Source organism: Strongylocentrotus purpuratus, unplaced genomic scaffold, assembly GCF_000002235.5.
Source record: "Strongylocentrotus purpuratus isolate Spur 01 unplaced genomic scaffold, Spur_5.0 spur5_scaffold_10, whole genome shotgun sequence".
Classification (NCBI taxonomy): domain Eukaryota; kingdom Metazoa; phylum Echinodermata; class Echinoidea; order Camarodonta; family Strongylocentrotidae; genus Strongylocentrotus; species Strongylocentrotus purpuratus.
The window spans coordinates 24,462,446-24,480,923 of NW_022145595.1; the positions used below are offsets into that span (position 1 = coordinate 24,462,446).

Consider the following 18,478-nt stretch of genomic DNA (forward strand, 5'->3'; position numbering starts at 1 on the left):
GTGTCTCATTAGGAAGAGCACATGGTTATCATCATAATCCGTATAATTTGATTTGATTAGTATAATTGACAGCCATTTCGTAACATTATGACAATCATGGGAGCTCTAATGTGATAAGAAACATCTCAATTCGAATCTCCGAGGTGTGCAAATCCGATACATTGAACAAATTATATATTATTAGACTCCATTACGTTGAACAAAAATATATTTTATAATCCATTGCATTGAACAAAAATATATCTTATTATAATCCATTGCATTAAACAAAATATATCTTATTATAATCCATTACATTGAACAAAAATATATCTTATTATAATCCATTACATTGAACAAAAATATATTTTTATTATAATCCATTACTTTGTGTAATTTGAGAACGTGTTTTTCTCACATCATTTTCATTAATCATGAGCGCGCTTTCGAATGTCAACTTAAGGAATTTTTAATTGGCTTGTATATCATCTATTGTATAGTGGACGAACATTACAATGACGTATTGCATAATCCGAATATGATTTATATGGAATATACAAATGGGGTAGTGAAATTGCACTTGAGTGGATTTGTCCATAGTATTTGTCATCATGTTAATTTAGTGCATGTTAAACACAAATACAAGAAAAAAAGCAAAAGTTATATGCTCTACGAATTATACTAGACGAAGTAACGAATGCTAACGTAGTGACAACGGGAAATGTTACCCTGCTTACGTTTTACAAGGAAATAAAATAAAAATGAATACTCCGTTATGTTCTTGTACCGACGTTGTCTCATCAAAATGTATTACATCGGGGAGACAATCAAAGATTTACAATCATTATGCAAGACATCAAATCAAGCATTTTAATTTACTTAATGTATATTCAAATGAAAATATATTCCCTGCAAAGTACATGCACTGTGAAAGGGTTGGGCAATATTTTCCAACACTTTGCCCAACGTTGTGCCCATAGTCAACCCAATCATCTATTGGGCAACATTTGCCAAGTAGTATTCGTACACGTAAGTACCCTACTTCACAAGTGCATAATTGTTTCGTATTTTGAACAACAGCTTGGTCAAGATTTCCCCAACAAGTGGGCTACCGTGGTCGGGCGGTTGAAGGGTCATACCTTTGCCCAAATTTTGGTCAAAATACCAAACAATTATGCACGAGTGAAGTAGCTAGGTACTTACAGTACGTTTACCAATACCGCTGGGTAACATATTGCCCAATAGATGGTTGGGTTGAGTATTGGCACAACGTTGGGCAAAGTGTTGGAAAAATATTGCCCAACCTTTTCACAGTGTGGGCAAATAACTTGATTGATATTTTGACACGTACAAGTTCTGGTAGGTGTCAGTAACGGTTCTAGAGCATGGAGCCCCCCCCCCCCCCATTTCTTCAAGTTCCCAACAATTGTTCTTAATATGATAAATAAGAGTGCATGTAGACCTTTATCATGGCCGACTGTATACGCAATACGTAGTTTGTTTCTACATGACTGTATCACCTTGCTCCGTAATCGTGGCAATTAATGCATTTTTAATTGCTCAATAGCTTAATTGGTTGTGTAGACATGTCAGATTAGGGATGTCAATGAAAGCTATTTTCCAACTTCTCTTGACAGACGGGTCTCAAAATTGGCCAATTAAGATTCTGTGTTGGTATTAAGACCCTGGTGACCCAGGGGAACACGTTACTGATCAAGGATTTCCAAATTACCCCTGTAGATGGATATACGCAATTACCTGCATAAGAAAGCAAAGAAAAATTAGCCGGATTGAATTTTTTTTCTTTCTTCTTTTCTTTTCTTTTTTCTCCATTGATAGCTTTCTAAAAAAGCCTCTAGAGTAAAACATCCATACGTTCGGTCTTATAAGTGGGGAAGATGAAAATATGTACCCTTGATATCTATAGGTCGATAAAATCCTCCGTTATTTCTCGGTTTCCGGACAAAAACAGCTGTTATAAACACAAACAAAAGCAGTTGTTGTTACCCATATTTTTTTTCACTTGACATTGGCCGTTTCTCATTTCTTCATCTTTCTTTTCCCTGTGAAGTCTGTCTTCTTTTGTACTGGTCTTGATAATTTTCCTTTCTCCGTTTGCATAGACCCTTCATTAGAAAAATATTCATCCTTGGAGCTAGTTTCACGCTATTATCAAATGTGTCATCGATCGGCAACAATTTTTCTGTAAACGACAATGAATACAAGCGTGATTTCTCACTAGCTCCATGTGCTTGTCTGAAAATGAAAAGACAGGAAGGAACCGAACCACTTTGTGTTTTTTTCTCAATGCACGGCGCCATTAGATAGGGACTTTTAGATTTGCACAACGACAACGTGGATTGCCACGATCGACGTCCTTTTAATGGACTGCCTTGAATGGACGTCAGACGTATCAGTCCACGCAAATCTAAAAGTACCTAATAACTGCGTGATGGGAGTAAACACATTATCTTTTGGCAGGAATTTAGTGTCTACACGTGAAATTAATGGATCGTCTGGCGTAGCCCATCTTTCAACTGCGTTTCATTCATTTTGATAAAGCAAAAATATTGAGAAACGTGATATCAAGTATTGTCCTTGCCCTATTCACATTCAGGTTCAAGTGCGTTTATTTTTGACATTATTTTTGTCTTCATATAGCCTAAATAACATAGTTCCTTTCTTGTATATTCTTTACTGATAAACTATAACAATATAAGTTATTGCATCGAAGCAGAATAATCATGATAATAGTAAAGAATCAAAGTCAATTACAATATAATAGTATAGTATTAATGACTGCTTTGAGAGAAATAGTTACTTTTATACGCTCAAGGGAAAGTTAGAATTGTGCTATTGCCCGAGGCGTGCCGAGGGCAATAGCCCAATTGTAACCTTCCCGAGAGCGTATAAAAACAACTATTTCTCGAATATTAAAGCAGTCATTAACACTTTTATATGCCGAAAAAAATAAAATAAAAAATAAAAAATAAAAAATAAAACAAACTTTTGTCGCAGATGGGATTCGATCTCTTGCGTACAAAAGGTGATGTAGCTAAAATCACCGCCTTAAACCGCTCGGCCATCGCGCTCCGTTACCTTACTGAGCAGTTTTCTCTAATATATACATTAAAATGGATTGAAAACGGCTTCGCGTGGTGGATGCTTCGTGGTTGCTCCATTAAACGGGCCCTTCTTTTACTTTTGCAATGCATATTGGCACGAACTTAGATCAAGATCTATCGGCAGATGTTGTTTTTTTTTTTTTTTTTGGAAGTTTATTTTCGTCATGTCAACAATGCAAGATAAAAATTGTCGGTAAGATCGATCGAGATTCAATTGTATTGAAATTACCGACCAATTCTTCGCACACGTACGGTATCCTCGATCGCTCAGACCATTTTTTAACATGTAAACCTATGGGTATTTTACCAAGACTGAACTATTTTCCCATTTTAGAACTATTTTTTAGAACTATTACATGGGTTTGGAATTTTACCGGGAATTTTACAGGAATAGTTAAAGTTTATGCATGCAATTTCGACCAAGCAGATGGCTGGATTCCTTAAGTTAGGTATATAATTTCAAATATTTCATCATTCATTGTATACAGTATAGTGGAGGGGCCTACAGTAAAGCAAGGCTTGCTGTGTCGATTTTTTTTGTGGGGGCGTCGACGTACCCTAACGCCCGCTGCGTACAGTCCTGATTCATTGGCTAAGCAATGGCCTCGTTACTGTGAGCCCCCAGGATCAAAACGGTGTCGATGTGCTATTTTAGTGCCCTTTTATGAGGTATTAATCCCCATTACTGTCAGTTATGACTTAAGGACGTAGGTCCCCTAGTTGATTAGCATTGTAGCACACACATGCTTCAGCAATCACGCAAAACAAACACTCCCCAATTATCATTCAATAAAATCTGAGAATGCATGCTATTATCTAGATCTATTAGGAATAAATCATTGTCAAAATCATTCAATAAATTGGGGTAAAAATAATTATTCCACCATTATGACCAACAGTGTAATTAGGTCATTATTTTAAATTACCCTTTGAATTATGCAAGAATTAAAGAACGACTAGAAAAAATAATGATAGCATATTAATAAAAATGGCAGTCAACTGCAATAGTTGAGCGACATTATAGAGCCCTTTCAATGGCACCCGACAATGGCATCAAGGCCAAACCAAGAATCCTACTTACACCAGCAAGCCTAATACCATGACAGACTATAGAGTGATTCCCTCAAAATACATTCACCCGAATTGGTAAATCTTTGGTAGTTATCAATTGGTTCGGAGATGGCTTTGCGGTGTGATTGAGGTATAATCATGGTAATATTGGATCGGTTTTTATTTAATTATTCTCTAATAAGGTTGTATCTAATGGATTCATGGTTTCATGTACATGCATGAATCCCATCGTTGATAGTCATCCACATTAACAAAGCGTTGTTTAGTGGTCCTTGATTTACAGGCTACTTCATGTTAATAATTAATGCAATTTGAGTTGAAATGAATTCATTCCCCCCCCCCCCCTACGAAATTTCACTTTCTGTCGGTGTGAAAATTTAACACAGTTGATGATAAATATATCACAGGAAGGTAATTCATGTCATTTTTATTTTGTTACAATATTCATCCCAGGAACACAATTAAGATAATTGGTATAGTGGTACGAACCGAGGAGTATGAAGGGTTCCGGCCTTCCCCTTCAAGAAATTAAAAATAACAATATTCAGGTAATATTCAGGAATCAAGATGCCAGAATGGCATCTATTTCGAGCACCGAAAAAAACCCCAAATGTAACATTACTTGTATATATAATAAAAATGTTACCACAATGAAGTGCCTTTTGGTTCGCTCGTTACGCTCGCTCGAACCCCCCTCCCGCTTCGTGATAATTTCTCCGTAAACGAAGGTAGGATAATTTTCCGGTATAATTTCGAAAGCTTTCCCAAGATCTAGGAAAATCGCTCCAGTTATTGAATCAGAATTGATTCTGTTATCACAGTCAAATACCATACGGTTGCTTTGGATTAAAGAGATATTCCTGTATACGTGCTTAATAGGCTGAATATGGATTGCTATATTCTGTGATCGTTCTCAAATAATGATGAACTAAAAATGAATTAATTCATTTTGTTAAAGGGCCCCTTTAACCCAACTAGCATAGCCTTTCAAAACATGAATACACCTCTACTTATTTATATTCCAGCCTCTGATTTTTCCGGAAATGTCTAAATTGACCAAAAAATAATATACACCTTCCATTTTTCACAGATCTCACGCTTGCTGGGCTACGCCCCTCGAAAAAGGTAATACGGTCACGTGGCCTTGATGAAGCATTTGACGTCCGCATTGCGTGCATGTCCGATTTGTCCTACAATTAAGGATCTTACAATCTCATTGTAATTCATAAATAAAATGTACTGGGATTATCAAGTGCATATTATTTTTCGGATAAATTTCTTTTTTTCTCCAATTAATATCATAGTTTGCCCTTTTAAAGACATTTAAATGCTTAAATCACCCTCCTTTTCAGCGGAGAGGCTCCTGCAATGACGTCATAAAAAGTTGCCTAATACAGCTCCGAGACTGGGCTTTTTTCTGAGCGTTTTGAGTTGTCATTTTTAAAGCTAAATTCCAGAATTATTGATGATTTCTAAGAAAAATTATTGTCATGTTCGGAATATCCGTCAAAAATTGTTCTACATGTCTTTTTTGTTCATTTTTAGCCCGTTTTGTTTAGAGTGGCCCTTTAAAGTGCGTCAGTGAGTTGCAAAGCTTCAAACAGTAATATGGTGCGTCTCCCGTTTATGAAGAAAAAAACAGACCGCTTGAAACTGCACAGAAGTTTAATCATAATTATGAAAGAGGAGACTCTGTAAATCATTTTTAGTGATGTCATCACTTTATGATTCTGGTTAAGGGTTTACAACTGTGTTGACAAGATTTTATTATCTCTTTTTTTCTCCAACGAACTTACAGTCAAGCTTGATTACTTCATTATAAAAAGGATTTACTCTGAACATGTTGATAAAAACATCTACATCTTACAACGAGTGCGTATACTAATATGTCAAATATCATATATAGAGCACAAGTATAGTTCAAGTTTTTGGTTAATAACCTGGAAATTCATCAAAAGAGATTTACTACAAAGAACACAATGGAAGAGACTATCGAGAAATCAACCTGGAATAATTTCGACATCCTTGTGCGTCACCAATTTTCATCGATCGAAATTGGCGAACTTGACAATGAAAATGTATTTATTTATTTATATATTAGTCTTTTTTTTAGTAAGGTGGCTCCATCAGTGGTTAAATACTGTTTTCCATGGAGGCCCTACAGCATAAATACAAATTTACAAACATATTGAGAACAAACAATACAAAGCGAAACAAAATGAATTAAGTTACAACATTTTCGAACAAAAGAAAAGAAACAAAAACAACACAATGGAACAGTTCAATGATTTAAATTATTATAGCGCCAAACAAAAGAGTTAACGAAGAATTTGATTGGTAATTTTTTTTAATTAGGTAAAGTATTCCAGAAAGCCGCACCATCAAATGAAAAACTTTGTTTTCCCATCTGGGTTTTTATTTTGGGTAATGACGTATTACGTAATCCCAATGCTATTTCTGTGGAATATACAGTAGGTTTTTTTTTGTAATTTCCCTCGAGTCGATTTCTCAAAAGTCTTTGCGAGATTGTTAGATGAAGAAAAGAACTATTCACAAGAGATTTTAAGAACTTTAAATTTGTATTTGATATAGATCCCATTTAAAAAATCATAACTTAACGTTTTTCTTTACCACTGCAGATCTTTTTAAATCTTTCATCTTCCTGTTTTTGAAAGCCAATTTGATGCCAACTGGATTTCCTTTTTATTAAAAGGAAAGTTAGTCTTTGTAAAGTGTGATTTGAAAGGAACGAATTTCTAATTTATTTATTTGTTTGAGAAAAATGAAAAACACATTGAAAGACTTTTGAAGGTGAAGATCATTGTCATGCCATGGGGAATATCAATTTAGTAATGCTGCAATCAATTTAGTAATGCCGCAATGTCATCCAAGAAGAATGATCTATTCGCTTAACTTGCTCGAATTCTCATGAGACAACTTTTAAGTTTTCATTTTTTATGTTAGTTTGAAAATAGACTTTGAGTAGAAGGTATACAAGATTCTGTAATCGTTATTTATCACGGAAAATATGTCCCTTTCACGAGATTCAGAAAATTGACATTTTGAGAGGTCTAATAAGAAGGCCTACACAATAATTGGAAACATGTCCCTGTATGTAATGATGTAACAATAACAATAATGATAATAATAATATTAAAAACAGTGCTTATATGGCATCACATCTCATGGCTGAATTGCTAATTAAGAGATTTCCCATGTCATTAATGATCTAGAATTTCAAAGTTTGATATTACATAGTGCTGTCTTTTTTAGAAAGTTCCTAAACTGACCTTAACATGTCACATTTTTACTAATTGATACAATTTGAAAATGTCTTCATAGTTTTATGCTACTACTTATACTCCAGTTGTTTATGAATTAAAATTCAATTAAATTAAATTCTATTCTTGGAGCATTCCATTCCTTTTCTAAATTAGCGTAAGCCGAGAAAAATATGTTTGTTTCAATCATAAACATCAGGAAATGACATTTTGAGAAATATTATGCTTACATAATGATTGAAGACTTCTCCATGTATGGCTTTACATAATCATGGCCGAATTGTCAATTAGTAGATTCAGCTTGTCATGATCTTATTAGTGATTTCGATGTTGAAATTTGATAAATTTCTATTCTTCGTCCAAATTATTTCGAACTTCCATTATACGTCACATTTTCGTTCGCTCCTTTCTTCTAAGAGTCACTAAGCGTACATGTCAAATGAAAACTTTTAATATTTCTCTGATCTTTCTGCTTCTTCTCAGGCCTATTCTTTATGAAGAGTTGAATTGTATTGAAGGAGTATCCCATTCTATCGCTTAACTGAGACATTTTTTCATGAAAAAATACGTCCTTTTCAATCATGAGCATCAAGAAAAAGGGATTAATTTGCGAGATCTTATGTTTGGCCTGTAAAACTTACTCAGAAAAAAGAAAATGGACACTCTAGTATTCAAATTTTTCATACAAACAATCAATAAGCTATCATAACATATATATCGAATTAAAGAAGAACTAATGCTCTACCAACGTCAATTACAATCAAGTTTCGAACTTTCAAGGTTGGGTGAGCATTTTTCATAACACCGTTACAAGGCCAGATTAATAAAATTGCAAAAATGAGGCATATGGAGCTTCCAATGTTAATGATCATGAATTGTGCATCTTTAGGACATCGTGCTTGTGGTTTTGACAAGCACGATCAAGATGCCTCTTCTTTTCATTAAAGATAGTGGACGAGCCATAGGATACCTTCAATTAATGCTCATCGAAATTTGAATGGCCAGATGCCCCTTTTTTGCAATTTTCTTTCAGAAACTGATTTATTGTTAAAAGGCTATGGTATGATTTTCATTGCATATCACAGTACAGAGCATAAGTTTACAAGTTTTATTAAAATATTTATTTGAAAAGCTGAACTTTGTGCAGTGTCCACTTAATATATTTTCTCTTTCTTGCTGAGGTTAGTTCGCGAGTTTAACGTGTATGACATAACAAATCATTATTGAAGTGATCTTTAGCAGATTGCCGTGACATTAATAATCTTAAATTCAAACCTTGGTGGTTTCTCAAAGTTCACTCATACGTGACATTTTCACTAATAGGGGCTCTCTATTTTGGTATTGCTTTTACTTTGGTCAATATTTCACGAAGCGCCTATATCCATCTATCATGTTTATGGGGTATTCTGTTCCATCACTCAGCCGGGATATGTCATGAGAAATATATATGTCTTTTCCAATTAATATGTGCATCATTGCCGAACTGCTAATCAGCAGATTTATTGTGTCATGATCTCATTGATTATCTCGACTGTCAAAGTTTAATAACCTTGTAATTTTTCCATCAATTTATAGCTTTCCCTTGTCACAAGAGCGAGTTGGCACAAACGTTTGTTTGTCTGCCGTTCAGCGCCAAAACAATAGACTCAAATTAAAGGTACAATGTCCCATTTGCAAACTACACAAATGAAAAGGTTAAATTCCACCGGCATTTGAAAGATAATACTAATCTGGAACTTCCCTCAAAACGAAATGGCTTGGAAATGTCCTTTTTGTGGGAAAATAACGACCGTTGGTTGTCGAATCGACTTTAGGATTGCAATCCTTTTAGTAAATAGTCCTTTTTAGACCCTTGTAACGAATGGTATACGTTATGAGATGCAAAAAGGTTCAATCAGTCTAATTTTGGCCATTACAAGAAGTTCGTTATCAATGTAGACAAATGCTCATGTAACTTTGCAGCTCATTTTAAGTATGTTATTACCGGAAAAATGAATTCAGTCAGTTAGTCATTCAATAGTGTCTGACAGTGAAGTCTAGAAAGTAAACGGGTTTCCTTGCATAATTTGAACACTAGGACACTGCTAACGTTTAAATTCACAGATAGGACATACGTATATATTCATAATACCTGCAAACCGAATTCTACAGATTTGATGTTGGCTGCAAATGGAACATAGTACTTTTAAGCCAGCGGTGGCTTCGTGCAACACAAATTCATTTAAATAGTAGGCTATCCGTGTCAAGGCTAAATAACCTTGTAATTCTTCCCAAAAAATTATTTTCCCCAAACTTCATCAAGCTTTATTTGTCACAAGAGCGAATCGGCACATTCGTTTGTTTGTCTGCCTATCATCGCCAAAACAAAAGGCTCAAATTAAGAGAAAAGTGGCTTCGTGCAACACAAATTAATTTCATAGGTAAAATAAGCGTTTCTAGTCTTATTTAGCTACATTTATCTGTTACAAAACACTTTTTTTTACACACTTTCTTTCACATTTTAAGCCCCACCGCACTAGTTTGGCCTGGAGGGATTAGACCTCTCTGCATTGTCACTGACAGGTGGTTATCTCATCAAATAAGCTCTCAATTAACATTAAAAAAAGAGGATCATGGGGAACCAATGGTCACCGATTTGGCATTGTTTGCTATGTAGAGAGCGCAAGTAGCTATAAATAGTGCAGTGGGGCTTTAAATGATATCAAATCCCTATAACTATCCCGTTAAATGGGAGATTATATATGCGGCTGGTGTGGCACTAAAACGTTTCTTTGATTTCTGCTCGTGAAGGGCCTATTACCATCAAATGTATTTCCACTCCATCGCTCAAAATGATGTAATCGACTGATTTACCGTGGACGAACTCGGCTTCGATCTCAAGCAGTCTAGACGAAGCAGACGACGAAATGCCTGCTTGAATTTCGGATCGGAGAGAGCGTAGCAGATTGGGTTTGCCGTGCTGTTCATATAGCCTAGAAAAACGGTGATCTAGAAATTGAAGAGAAAGAGAAGATATAAGTTTCGTAACTTTGTGTTTGAATAATAATGTATTTTTCTTGTATTTAATTTTTTTAGCAACGATTTTGTTTTGTAGGAGAAGAAAAGATTTTTGTCACGAGGTTGTGAGTTCACATTTCATACCAGGATTTGCCTTCTTTTCTTTCTCTCTTTTTATCCCTCTGCTTCTCTCTTTCTGTCTCTCTGTCTCTTTGTATCTCTCTCTCTTCTCTTCTCTTCTCTTGTCTTGTCTTCTCTTACTTTCGTTTTCTTTCAATCTCTCGTTTTAGAACATCTGAAGTTAATTAGTATAATTCTTATATCAAGTAACTTAATGCTTGGAAACTGTTTGGTAGCAATTTACTTAAATACTTTGAGCAATAATGAATACAGCCAATTTGATCATGTTAATTAATGCCTAATTTGATGTTCCTTTATATACATACTGATCAAATAATAATTAAACTCAAGGGTTCATTGTATACTATAAACTTAATACATGTGCTTTGATCCTGCAGTGTTAAAGATGTTTAAGAAAAGTTTATGTTTTCTGTAAGACATATTCAATTTGACTAGTTGCTTTCAAATAATTCAATTTTGAGTTGCATTTCAATATTTAGAGGAATTGTCAGGGTTCGTGATAAAGTGGTTCAATCGAAAGATTGATGCTTCGAATCCCTTCCTTTGACAGACATTAATCCACATTGGCCACTCTCCATCCAGGTGTAAATGGTTACCCAGTATGGTCAAGCACGACAAATTTTTTTAATGTTAAAGCGATATACAAGGTCAAAATCTTGTGCAACTATCCTCGTATTAAAGCCCCCTCCAACCCAATATGCCCCGCGTCACCGGGCAGCTACCCCATGGGACAATAAATACAATGGCAGTCATGGACAAAGATTGATCAATATTAATCTTTGTTTCGGCTGTGTAAACCTATATTGCAACATTTAACGCGTAAATTGGTTCGATGCATGATTTACGTCCTCTTTGTTTCAGCACGACATTTATCCTTGAAGAAATAAATCATCATCATTTTGGTTGATTTGAGAGATGTAAAAGGTTTGAAGAATGAGAATCAATCAGTTTTATAGCACCACAACGTCCCAGTAAAGAGCTAGAGCAGCAAAGTGCTTCCCGGTTGTTATGGTAACTCATGAATCCAATTCTGTGTGACGTTAGTCCACAACTGCACCACGAAACATGAAAACTGTCAAAACGGGATATTAATCTGTTGTCGTCCTCCATTTGGCGGGACAAAATGCAACGCACGCATGGTATCAAAACATGATGGGAAACATGATGTATGTATCTATGGCAACAACATGATTTATAAGCCCTTGTGGTTATAACGTGATCATGAAGGCACACGTTTGATAATTAGATAGTTGTTTTTCGATAGTGTGTCCATGCCTAACTTCTAAATATCTCGTCAACCGTCAGACGATTCATTCAGACATTAGTCCCCATTTTCTACTCTAGCTCCAACCAGGTGTTAATGGGTACATAGAGTCGAGGCTGACAAGGCTTCCCCGGGTAAACAGTATTATCATTATTAACGTGGTGTCAAACACCAAACAGAATTAGTCCCTTCTCGCTCAGTTTGTTTCCCCGGTTATAGGTGCATGTGCGAAGAAAAAAACACATTCTAAAACTACATTAATTTGTTAAAATGAATAATAACTGCGTTTCCAACTGGAATATGAATACCTTAACATGCAGGACATGTTGGAGCCAGGGTGTTTGAATGGTAAATCTGCATCAGTTTTGAATAAATGATATGTCACTTCAGTTTCAGAGTTATAAAATTTGTTTCATAATGGAACTGCAATAAAGATGTCTTCTTGTAAGTTTTGTATCTTATTGGGTATTTCAATGCCTACGCCGTGGTTGTAACTAGGGTAATTTGTCATTGTATCTGCAAGTTGGTTTCAATCGCAAAAAAAAAAAAAAATCTTGAAAGTTAGTATTAAGTGCAAATTCAGCATCGGCTGCTCGGCTGAAAAGGGACCACACGCTTGATTATTTCTGTACACAACAAAACTATAGTGCATACCCAAGTCATGTACTTTTTTTTAAAATATGGTTGAAACGAATGAAATTATGTCTTGGGGGAGATAACGCATTACTTCGATGCAAAATTTCCGTTTAAATTTTTTTCTAAAAGCACATTCATATCTACTATAGATGATGAAAACTCATAGAACTCTCTGATTTAGCACCTGGGAATTCCTAATACACATCCCCATTCCTAGAGAAACAACGACGATGGTGTATGAGGGAGTGCGTGCGTGTGTGTGGGTGAGTGCTAGTGTGTGGGTGAGTGCTAGTGCGTGGGTGAGTGCGTGTGCACGCGCGCGTGTGACAAGATCTGGGTGTGTGCGTGTGTGTATGTATGAGACATAAAGAGCGAGAGGGGGAGGGATGAGGGGGAGAGAGAGAGAGAGCGAAAACAAAAACTAAAGAAAAGTGAATGACTGAATGAAAATCACTGGGAGAGATGTAGTAAAGAGTTGGAGTAAAAGTGAGAAAAGACGATGAAAAAAACGGTAGTGATATCGTGCACTTTCCATGAAGCTTTTATTGCAATAGATGAAAGACAGTGAAACAGCAAAAAATATGACACCAATATAACAACCATAAAACGTGAATCCTTCTGTCGTGTCAAATGAATACTTTTCTCGTAAAACAGCACTTAACCTTGAAAAGCACTCACCACAAGATGATCTTATTAACCCCACCATCAAGCTTTAATACAATCCACCTTTCACCATTATATTAAAGAAAAATCTCCCCTGAAAAGTATTGCTCTTCAAAAACCCTCATATTCGAAATATGACAAGTAACAGCTAAAGGTTGGTCATCTCGTAACAAAAGATGAATGGGAAAAATATGATACCATACGTGGATGACATATGGCACAATTTTAATAGAAATCGTAGTAACGTAGCTTGATTCACTTTTCATATTAAAAAAGAAGACAATTTGCCGGTGTCTTTAGGTGTATACATGCAGTTACCTATACAGTAAAATGGATATAATGGAAGTTTAAAAGCGCACTCAGTTTGATATGGTGGAGATAGCGTGAGTCAATACGAAACACACATCTGCAAACCTCTTAATCAGAGATATCAAAAGCGGTCATCTCCTTGATATGTGGTTTGTCCTCTTGAATGCGCTCACAAATATTTTCCCATTACATCAAGAGCGGAACTCCATTTAAAAAAGGCGGTGATACCGAATTACAAATTATATTTGTGAATGGCAATGAAAAACTTCCGTTTATTTCAACTTTGGCTCGATTGCTGCCTCTTTTATTATCAGCTTGACATTTTAAAGAATACCGCTTTTAGTATAACGTCAACAGTTATCCCATCCTTCGATTTTGTAATTTAAAATCAACTTCCTAATCAAGCACTTTCTGGATGTACATACATGTATATATTCGTTGATGCTTGCATGGGTAATCCAAATTGTGCGTCAAGAGAAGGTTGAGTTCTGGTCAAGCGGTTGATTTTGAAAGAAATGTTGTGGAATCGACCAGAAAAGGTTGATCATCTAGCATATAAGAATTTGTGTGTATCGCAAGGTTCTGGAATCATCAAAATGATAAGAAATTTGGCCCAGTCTTGGTAAAGTTACAAGCACTGTACACAGGAGGATGTATCTCTCTCTCTCTCCCTCTCCCTCTCCTTCTTATATACTTTCTCTTTTTCTACAGAGGAAACTACATGCATTGTAGAGCGTGTTTTAACGCTTAATTACCGTCATTGAACAGTTTTTGAATGTGTCATAATAATGCATTATTCGCCTAAGCGATGTTATCCCGTGTAAACCTTATACAACTACATGTGTAGAATCCAATCTATTTTTCGAGTCGGTAAATCACGTTATAGCGTTAGAGTACTTTGTCGCATACTATAAATTACCTTTGTAAAAATGTTTTTAAAGATGGAATTGAATAAACTGAACTGAAGTTATATATATAAACCCCACCGCACACTATACGATTTGACGACGATCCGATTGTGAAAGAATATACAAAGGAATATAATATGAACATTCAAACAGGTGAAATCTCAATGACCGAGTATCTAAATAGAAACTTTTTTTTTTATTTTCTTTTTAAATTTTTTATTTAGTGGGGGGGGGGGGGGAACAAATTCGCATCACCACCACTCTTACATCATGCAGGCACGCGAAACGTTGTTTTTTCTTCAAAGTTGTGGGGGGGGGGAGGCGGCTAAAGTATAACGATCAGATTGTGCGTAGCGAGCGAAGCGAGTGGAGCAAACATAGGCGTGGGGTCCAGGGGCAAATCGTCGGCGGGGTCAAGGGGCGGAGTCTTCGGAAGTTAAGGGGTTTTAGGTATTTGATAAAGGTCAGATGACCATCTAGGGGCCATAGGGCCCTGGAGGGGTCCAGGGATGGACCCCTCGGATGCTCAGGGGTTTTAAGCATTTAATAACGGTCACACCAGCATATTTTAATACCTTATTTGTGATACGGGCAGGTAACTAATTGGCGTTGGGTCCAGGGGCGGAGCCCCCAGAAGCTCAGTGTTTGTTTGGCATTCAATTACGGTCAGATGATCATCCAAGGGCCCGCCTTAGAGCCCCTGGTGGAGTCCAGGAGGCGGAGCCCCCGCAAGCTCAGGGGTTTAGGCATTTAATTACGGTCAGATGAGCTTATTTTGATACCTCATTATTTTGTGCCGCTGGCAGGTCACCTTTATTTTTTTCCTTTTTTTCTTTCTATTTCTCTTTTTCAAAAAAGTGTAGGGGGCCTGAGTCCCGACATGTAAGCATATTGTTTTGCTTGACTCTAAATTTGGGGATATGTCACTTTCCAACAGACGCATATAAAAATGTAATTTACAAAAAAGAGAGAAAAAATCCCGGAAAATCATGTCATTTTAGCAATATTTGTAAATCACTGGCATCGAATTAGAAACAAGCCATGTTTGAATCGGATTTTGGGGGTAGTATTAGTATTTCATTTAAATTGGTATAGCGCCCACGTTTTATTTAATCTAAATGACGCTCGTGATGTAGTAGAGTAAAGAGAATCATCGGTCAGAGATTGACGTCGCTGTCTGTTATGACCGTTTACACAAGGCATCATTGCGTTTATCTGTGTTAACCGAGCTTGTGGAGGTGATTAGCGCATACGCAAGAAATCAATTCAATGATTGCAGTGTCCATTTTGCATTAACTTTTTGTACGAGCACGTGGCACGTACAAAGCAGCTCTTGCCCCTGGCGCATCGTTAAGTCAGGTAAATGACGCACCGCGCGAAACAACCATCAGACTTACCGAGTAGACTATCTCAGGGATGCAGTCCTCACAGAGACTGAGGATGATGACAATGACGGCCCATGGAACCCAGGTGATGAACATGGCCATGATGATGAATCCCAGGGTTCGAATCCCTGTCAAAAAGCCATACAAATCAATGAGATGTTTTAGGTTTGTAGGATCAACAAAAACAGTTACGAGTATGACATTTAGGGATAATACGGTACAGAAATTCATCGAGTTACAACAAAAAAGTCACTCCTTTCTTTTCTTAATTTATGAAATTTAGGGCGACTTGATGTCAGACATCTTAACATTTTCATGATAAAAATATATGGAGTTTATAGTAACATGATATGCAGGCAAAGCCTACCTTTCAAAGTTTGATATTTAGCTGCATATGTCATAGATTTCTGAAACAGTTACTATGGATTCATTCGGTTCCCGTCGTTATTAGGTGTAACCCTTTGTTGAGCATAAAAAATTCAAAGAAAATAGTTTACCTTTTGTGTTTTGACATCTTAGGCGTCTTTCCGTCACTGACACAATGCTTTTCAGGCCCGGAAGGATCTCATCAATATCATCCAGAGGTACTTCTCGCATGTCATCCAGTGGCACTGCTTGCACGTCATAATTACAAAATGTCCCTTGATCACCTGATGATCTGGTATGTATGTTGGTAGTTTGTGGTTGCAAAATATATGCACTATCCTTACTAAACTCTTCCGCTTTGGGATCTATGGCTTCTCCTTGATCCTTGTGTTCAAGTGCATAATGAGTCGTTTTGGTAGATGTTCTTCTCGTAGCATTTTTGGAACATCCAGGTTTGGATGCCTTCCCCGAGGGTTCGACGTCTTTCTCGATCAGTTCCCGCAGGGTATCATTGCCATTGGTCTCTTTAGGCTCGGCATCAGTGGTAGACATCTCTGTTGGTATATGTCCATTTAAGTGAGTCACCTCACCTCCGTGGTCAGATAGCTGGATGTGACAATCAGTCCTCGATTGGCATAGTGTCTCTCGGACCATTACCGCATCTTTGGCCAAACCAACGTTCACATAAATACCTCCAGGAGATAGGTTTTCAGTGATAATTAATTGATTAGATTCAAGGGAATTACTGTTCCTAAGGCTCATTGTCCTACCAATACTACGGGGGTCATAATAGCTATCGTCCTGGATAATTGTATCATTAAATTTGTTGGTATCCAATGCTGCGGTTGTACTTGGTATTTTGCTCGCTTTATCGTGAAGTTGTTGGGGAATACTTGCTCTGGTAACGAATCTCTCACTATAGTTCTCGAAGCCTATATTGTCCTTGTTTGCATCATTTATCTGACATGCTAATTCACCCGCCTGTCTGGCTAATATGCCTCTCGGTTTATTTCTCAAACTGTCCGAGACTGCAGAGGCGGAATGACACCTGTTCCTCTTAGAGCTTCGATGGAATGGTATACGGGCGTCAGTGCAAGATGTGTTCATTGACTGTTCGGAAACCCATCCGCGGATCAGAGCAAATTGGGATAGGTGGTCATTTGAATCATGTTCGAAGGCACTATTCACGAAGGCAAAATCTGAATGAGATTCGTCACAAATTGGCGAAAGGGATCCTCTGCTCTGATTGGAATTTCGTTGTGATAGATAATCTTTGCTGATCCCCGAATCAGTTTGTTGTATATGCACTTCGCTGAAACTAACAATGGACGGCATAATTCTTAGGTCAGGTTCCCCAGGTACATGTGACCTTTTCATCAGAATGCCTCTGCGTCTGTTCAAGTTCCGAATCGTCCTTAAGTTTCCCTTCCGTTCCGTGATCTCGTGGATGATGCTGTATATCTTGAGGTAGAAAAACGTTGTCATGATGAACGGAATCCAAAAGAACAACACCGGAGAAACGATGCTGAAAGAAAAACTCACCAGGTAGTCAGGCAAACAGTCTTCAGATGTGGCAGAGGTACTGTTTCCGCCCCCACCATACACGTGGTTCCAGAGAAGAGTCGGAGGTGCCCATGTTATCAGGGGCACCAGGAACGCGATCGAGATGAGAAAGACAGCCTGAGACCGACGTCGCCAGTGAGAGCGATGATGAAGAGGGTAAACAGTGGCGACGAAGCGATCGAGACTAATGATCATGACGGAGACCACGCTTATGTGGCTGAAGGCGTGGTCGCAATACGAGAAGATATCGCAAAAGGTTGCGCTGAACGGCCATCGCCCCATGATAAACACGACTCCAAACATCGGCATACCTATAGCACCAACAAGGAAGTCGGCGATGGCCAATCCAAGAATGAAGTGGTTGTTGTAAGTCCGTAATCGACGCGTCGTGAAGAAAGCGATCATCACTAAAAGGTTCCCCATGACCGTCGCTGCGACAACGAGGCTGACAACGAGGCTGACAACGATAGCCACGATGATTTGCACCATGCTGGACAATCCGCCCTCTAGCTCTGTCGTCGAGTTAAATTTATCCATTTGTGTCGCATTCTACCAATTAGCTTTGATTTCAAACGTCTACTATCAATTACTATGTCTACGGTGATGTCTTCTGGATCGTTAGCACTTTTGATCAAATTTTATAATAAGCAATGGCAATTTTGTTTTGTATGAATGTGATAGCAACCCGTTACCAGTGGGTTCGCACAGACCCAGTGTTTTATTTGCGAGCAGTGATAGCTACGTGAATATGCATATGCTGTTTAATACTGTAGTAGCTTTGTTTCGTTGT

General features: G+C 37.3%; 1 protein-coding gene across 1 annotated transcript; it reads right to left on the reverse strand.

Moving 5' to 3' along the window:
- Positions 1-5,309: 5,309 nt before the first annotated feature.
- Positions 5,310-18,225, reverse strand: LOC100888073 (muscarinic acetylcholine receptor M1-like). The gene is made up of 5 exons (XM_030979183.1): positions 17,668-18,225; positions 16,470-16,731; positions 15,772-15,887; positions 10,310-10,415; positions 5,310-5,365 (listed from the first exon to the last, which is right to left on the reverse strand). The coding sequence occupies exons 1-5, from the start codon at positions 18,223-18,225 to the stop codon at positions 5,310-5,312; spliced, it is 1,098 nt and encodes a 365-aa protein (XP_030835043.1).
- Between the last annotated feature and the right edge of the window lie 253 nt (positions 18,226-18,478).

Excerpts from the sequence above, each read along its gene's own strand:
- LOC100888073 (XM_030979183.1), bottom strand. The coding sequence starts at position 18,225 with ATGGATAAATTTAACTCGACGACAGAGCTAGAGGGCGGATTGTCCAGC. Across the intron at positions 10,416-15,771 it reads TCCCTGAGATAGTCTACTCG|CACGGCAAACCCAATCTGCT; the intron begins GTAAGTCTGATG and ends CTATATGAACAG. Across the intron at positions 5,366-10,309 it reads CGAAGCCGAGTTCGTCCACG|GACAAATCGGACATGCACGC; the intron begins GTAAATCAGTCG and ends CCTTAATTGTAG.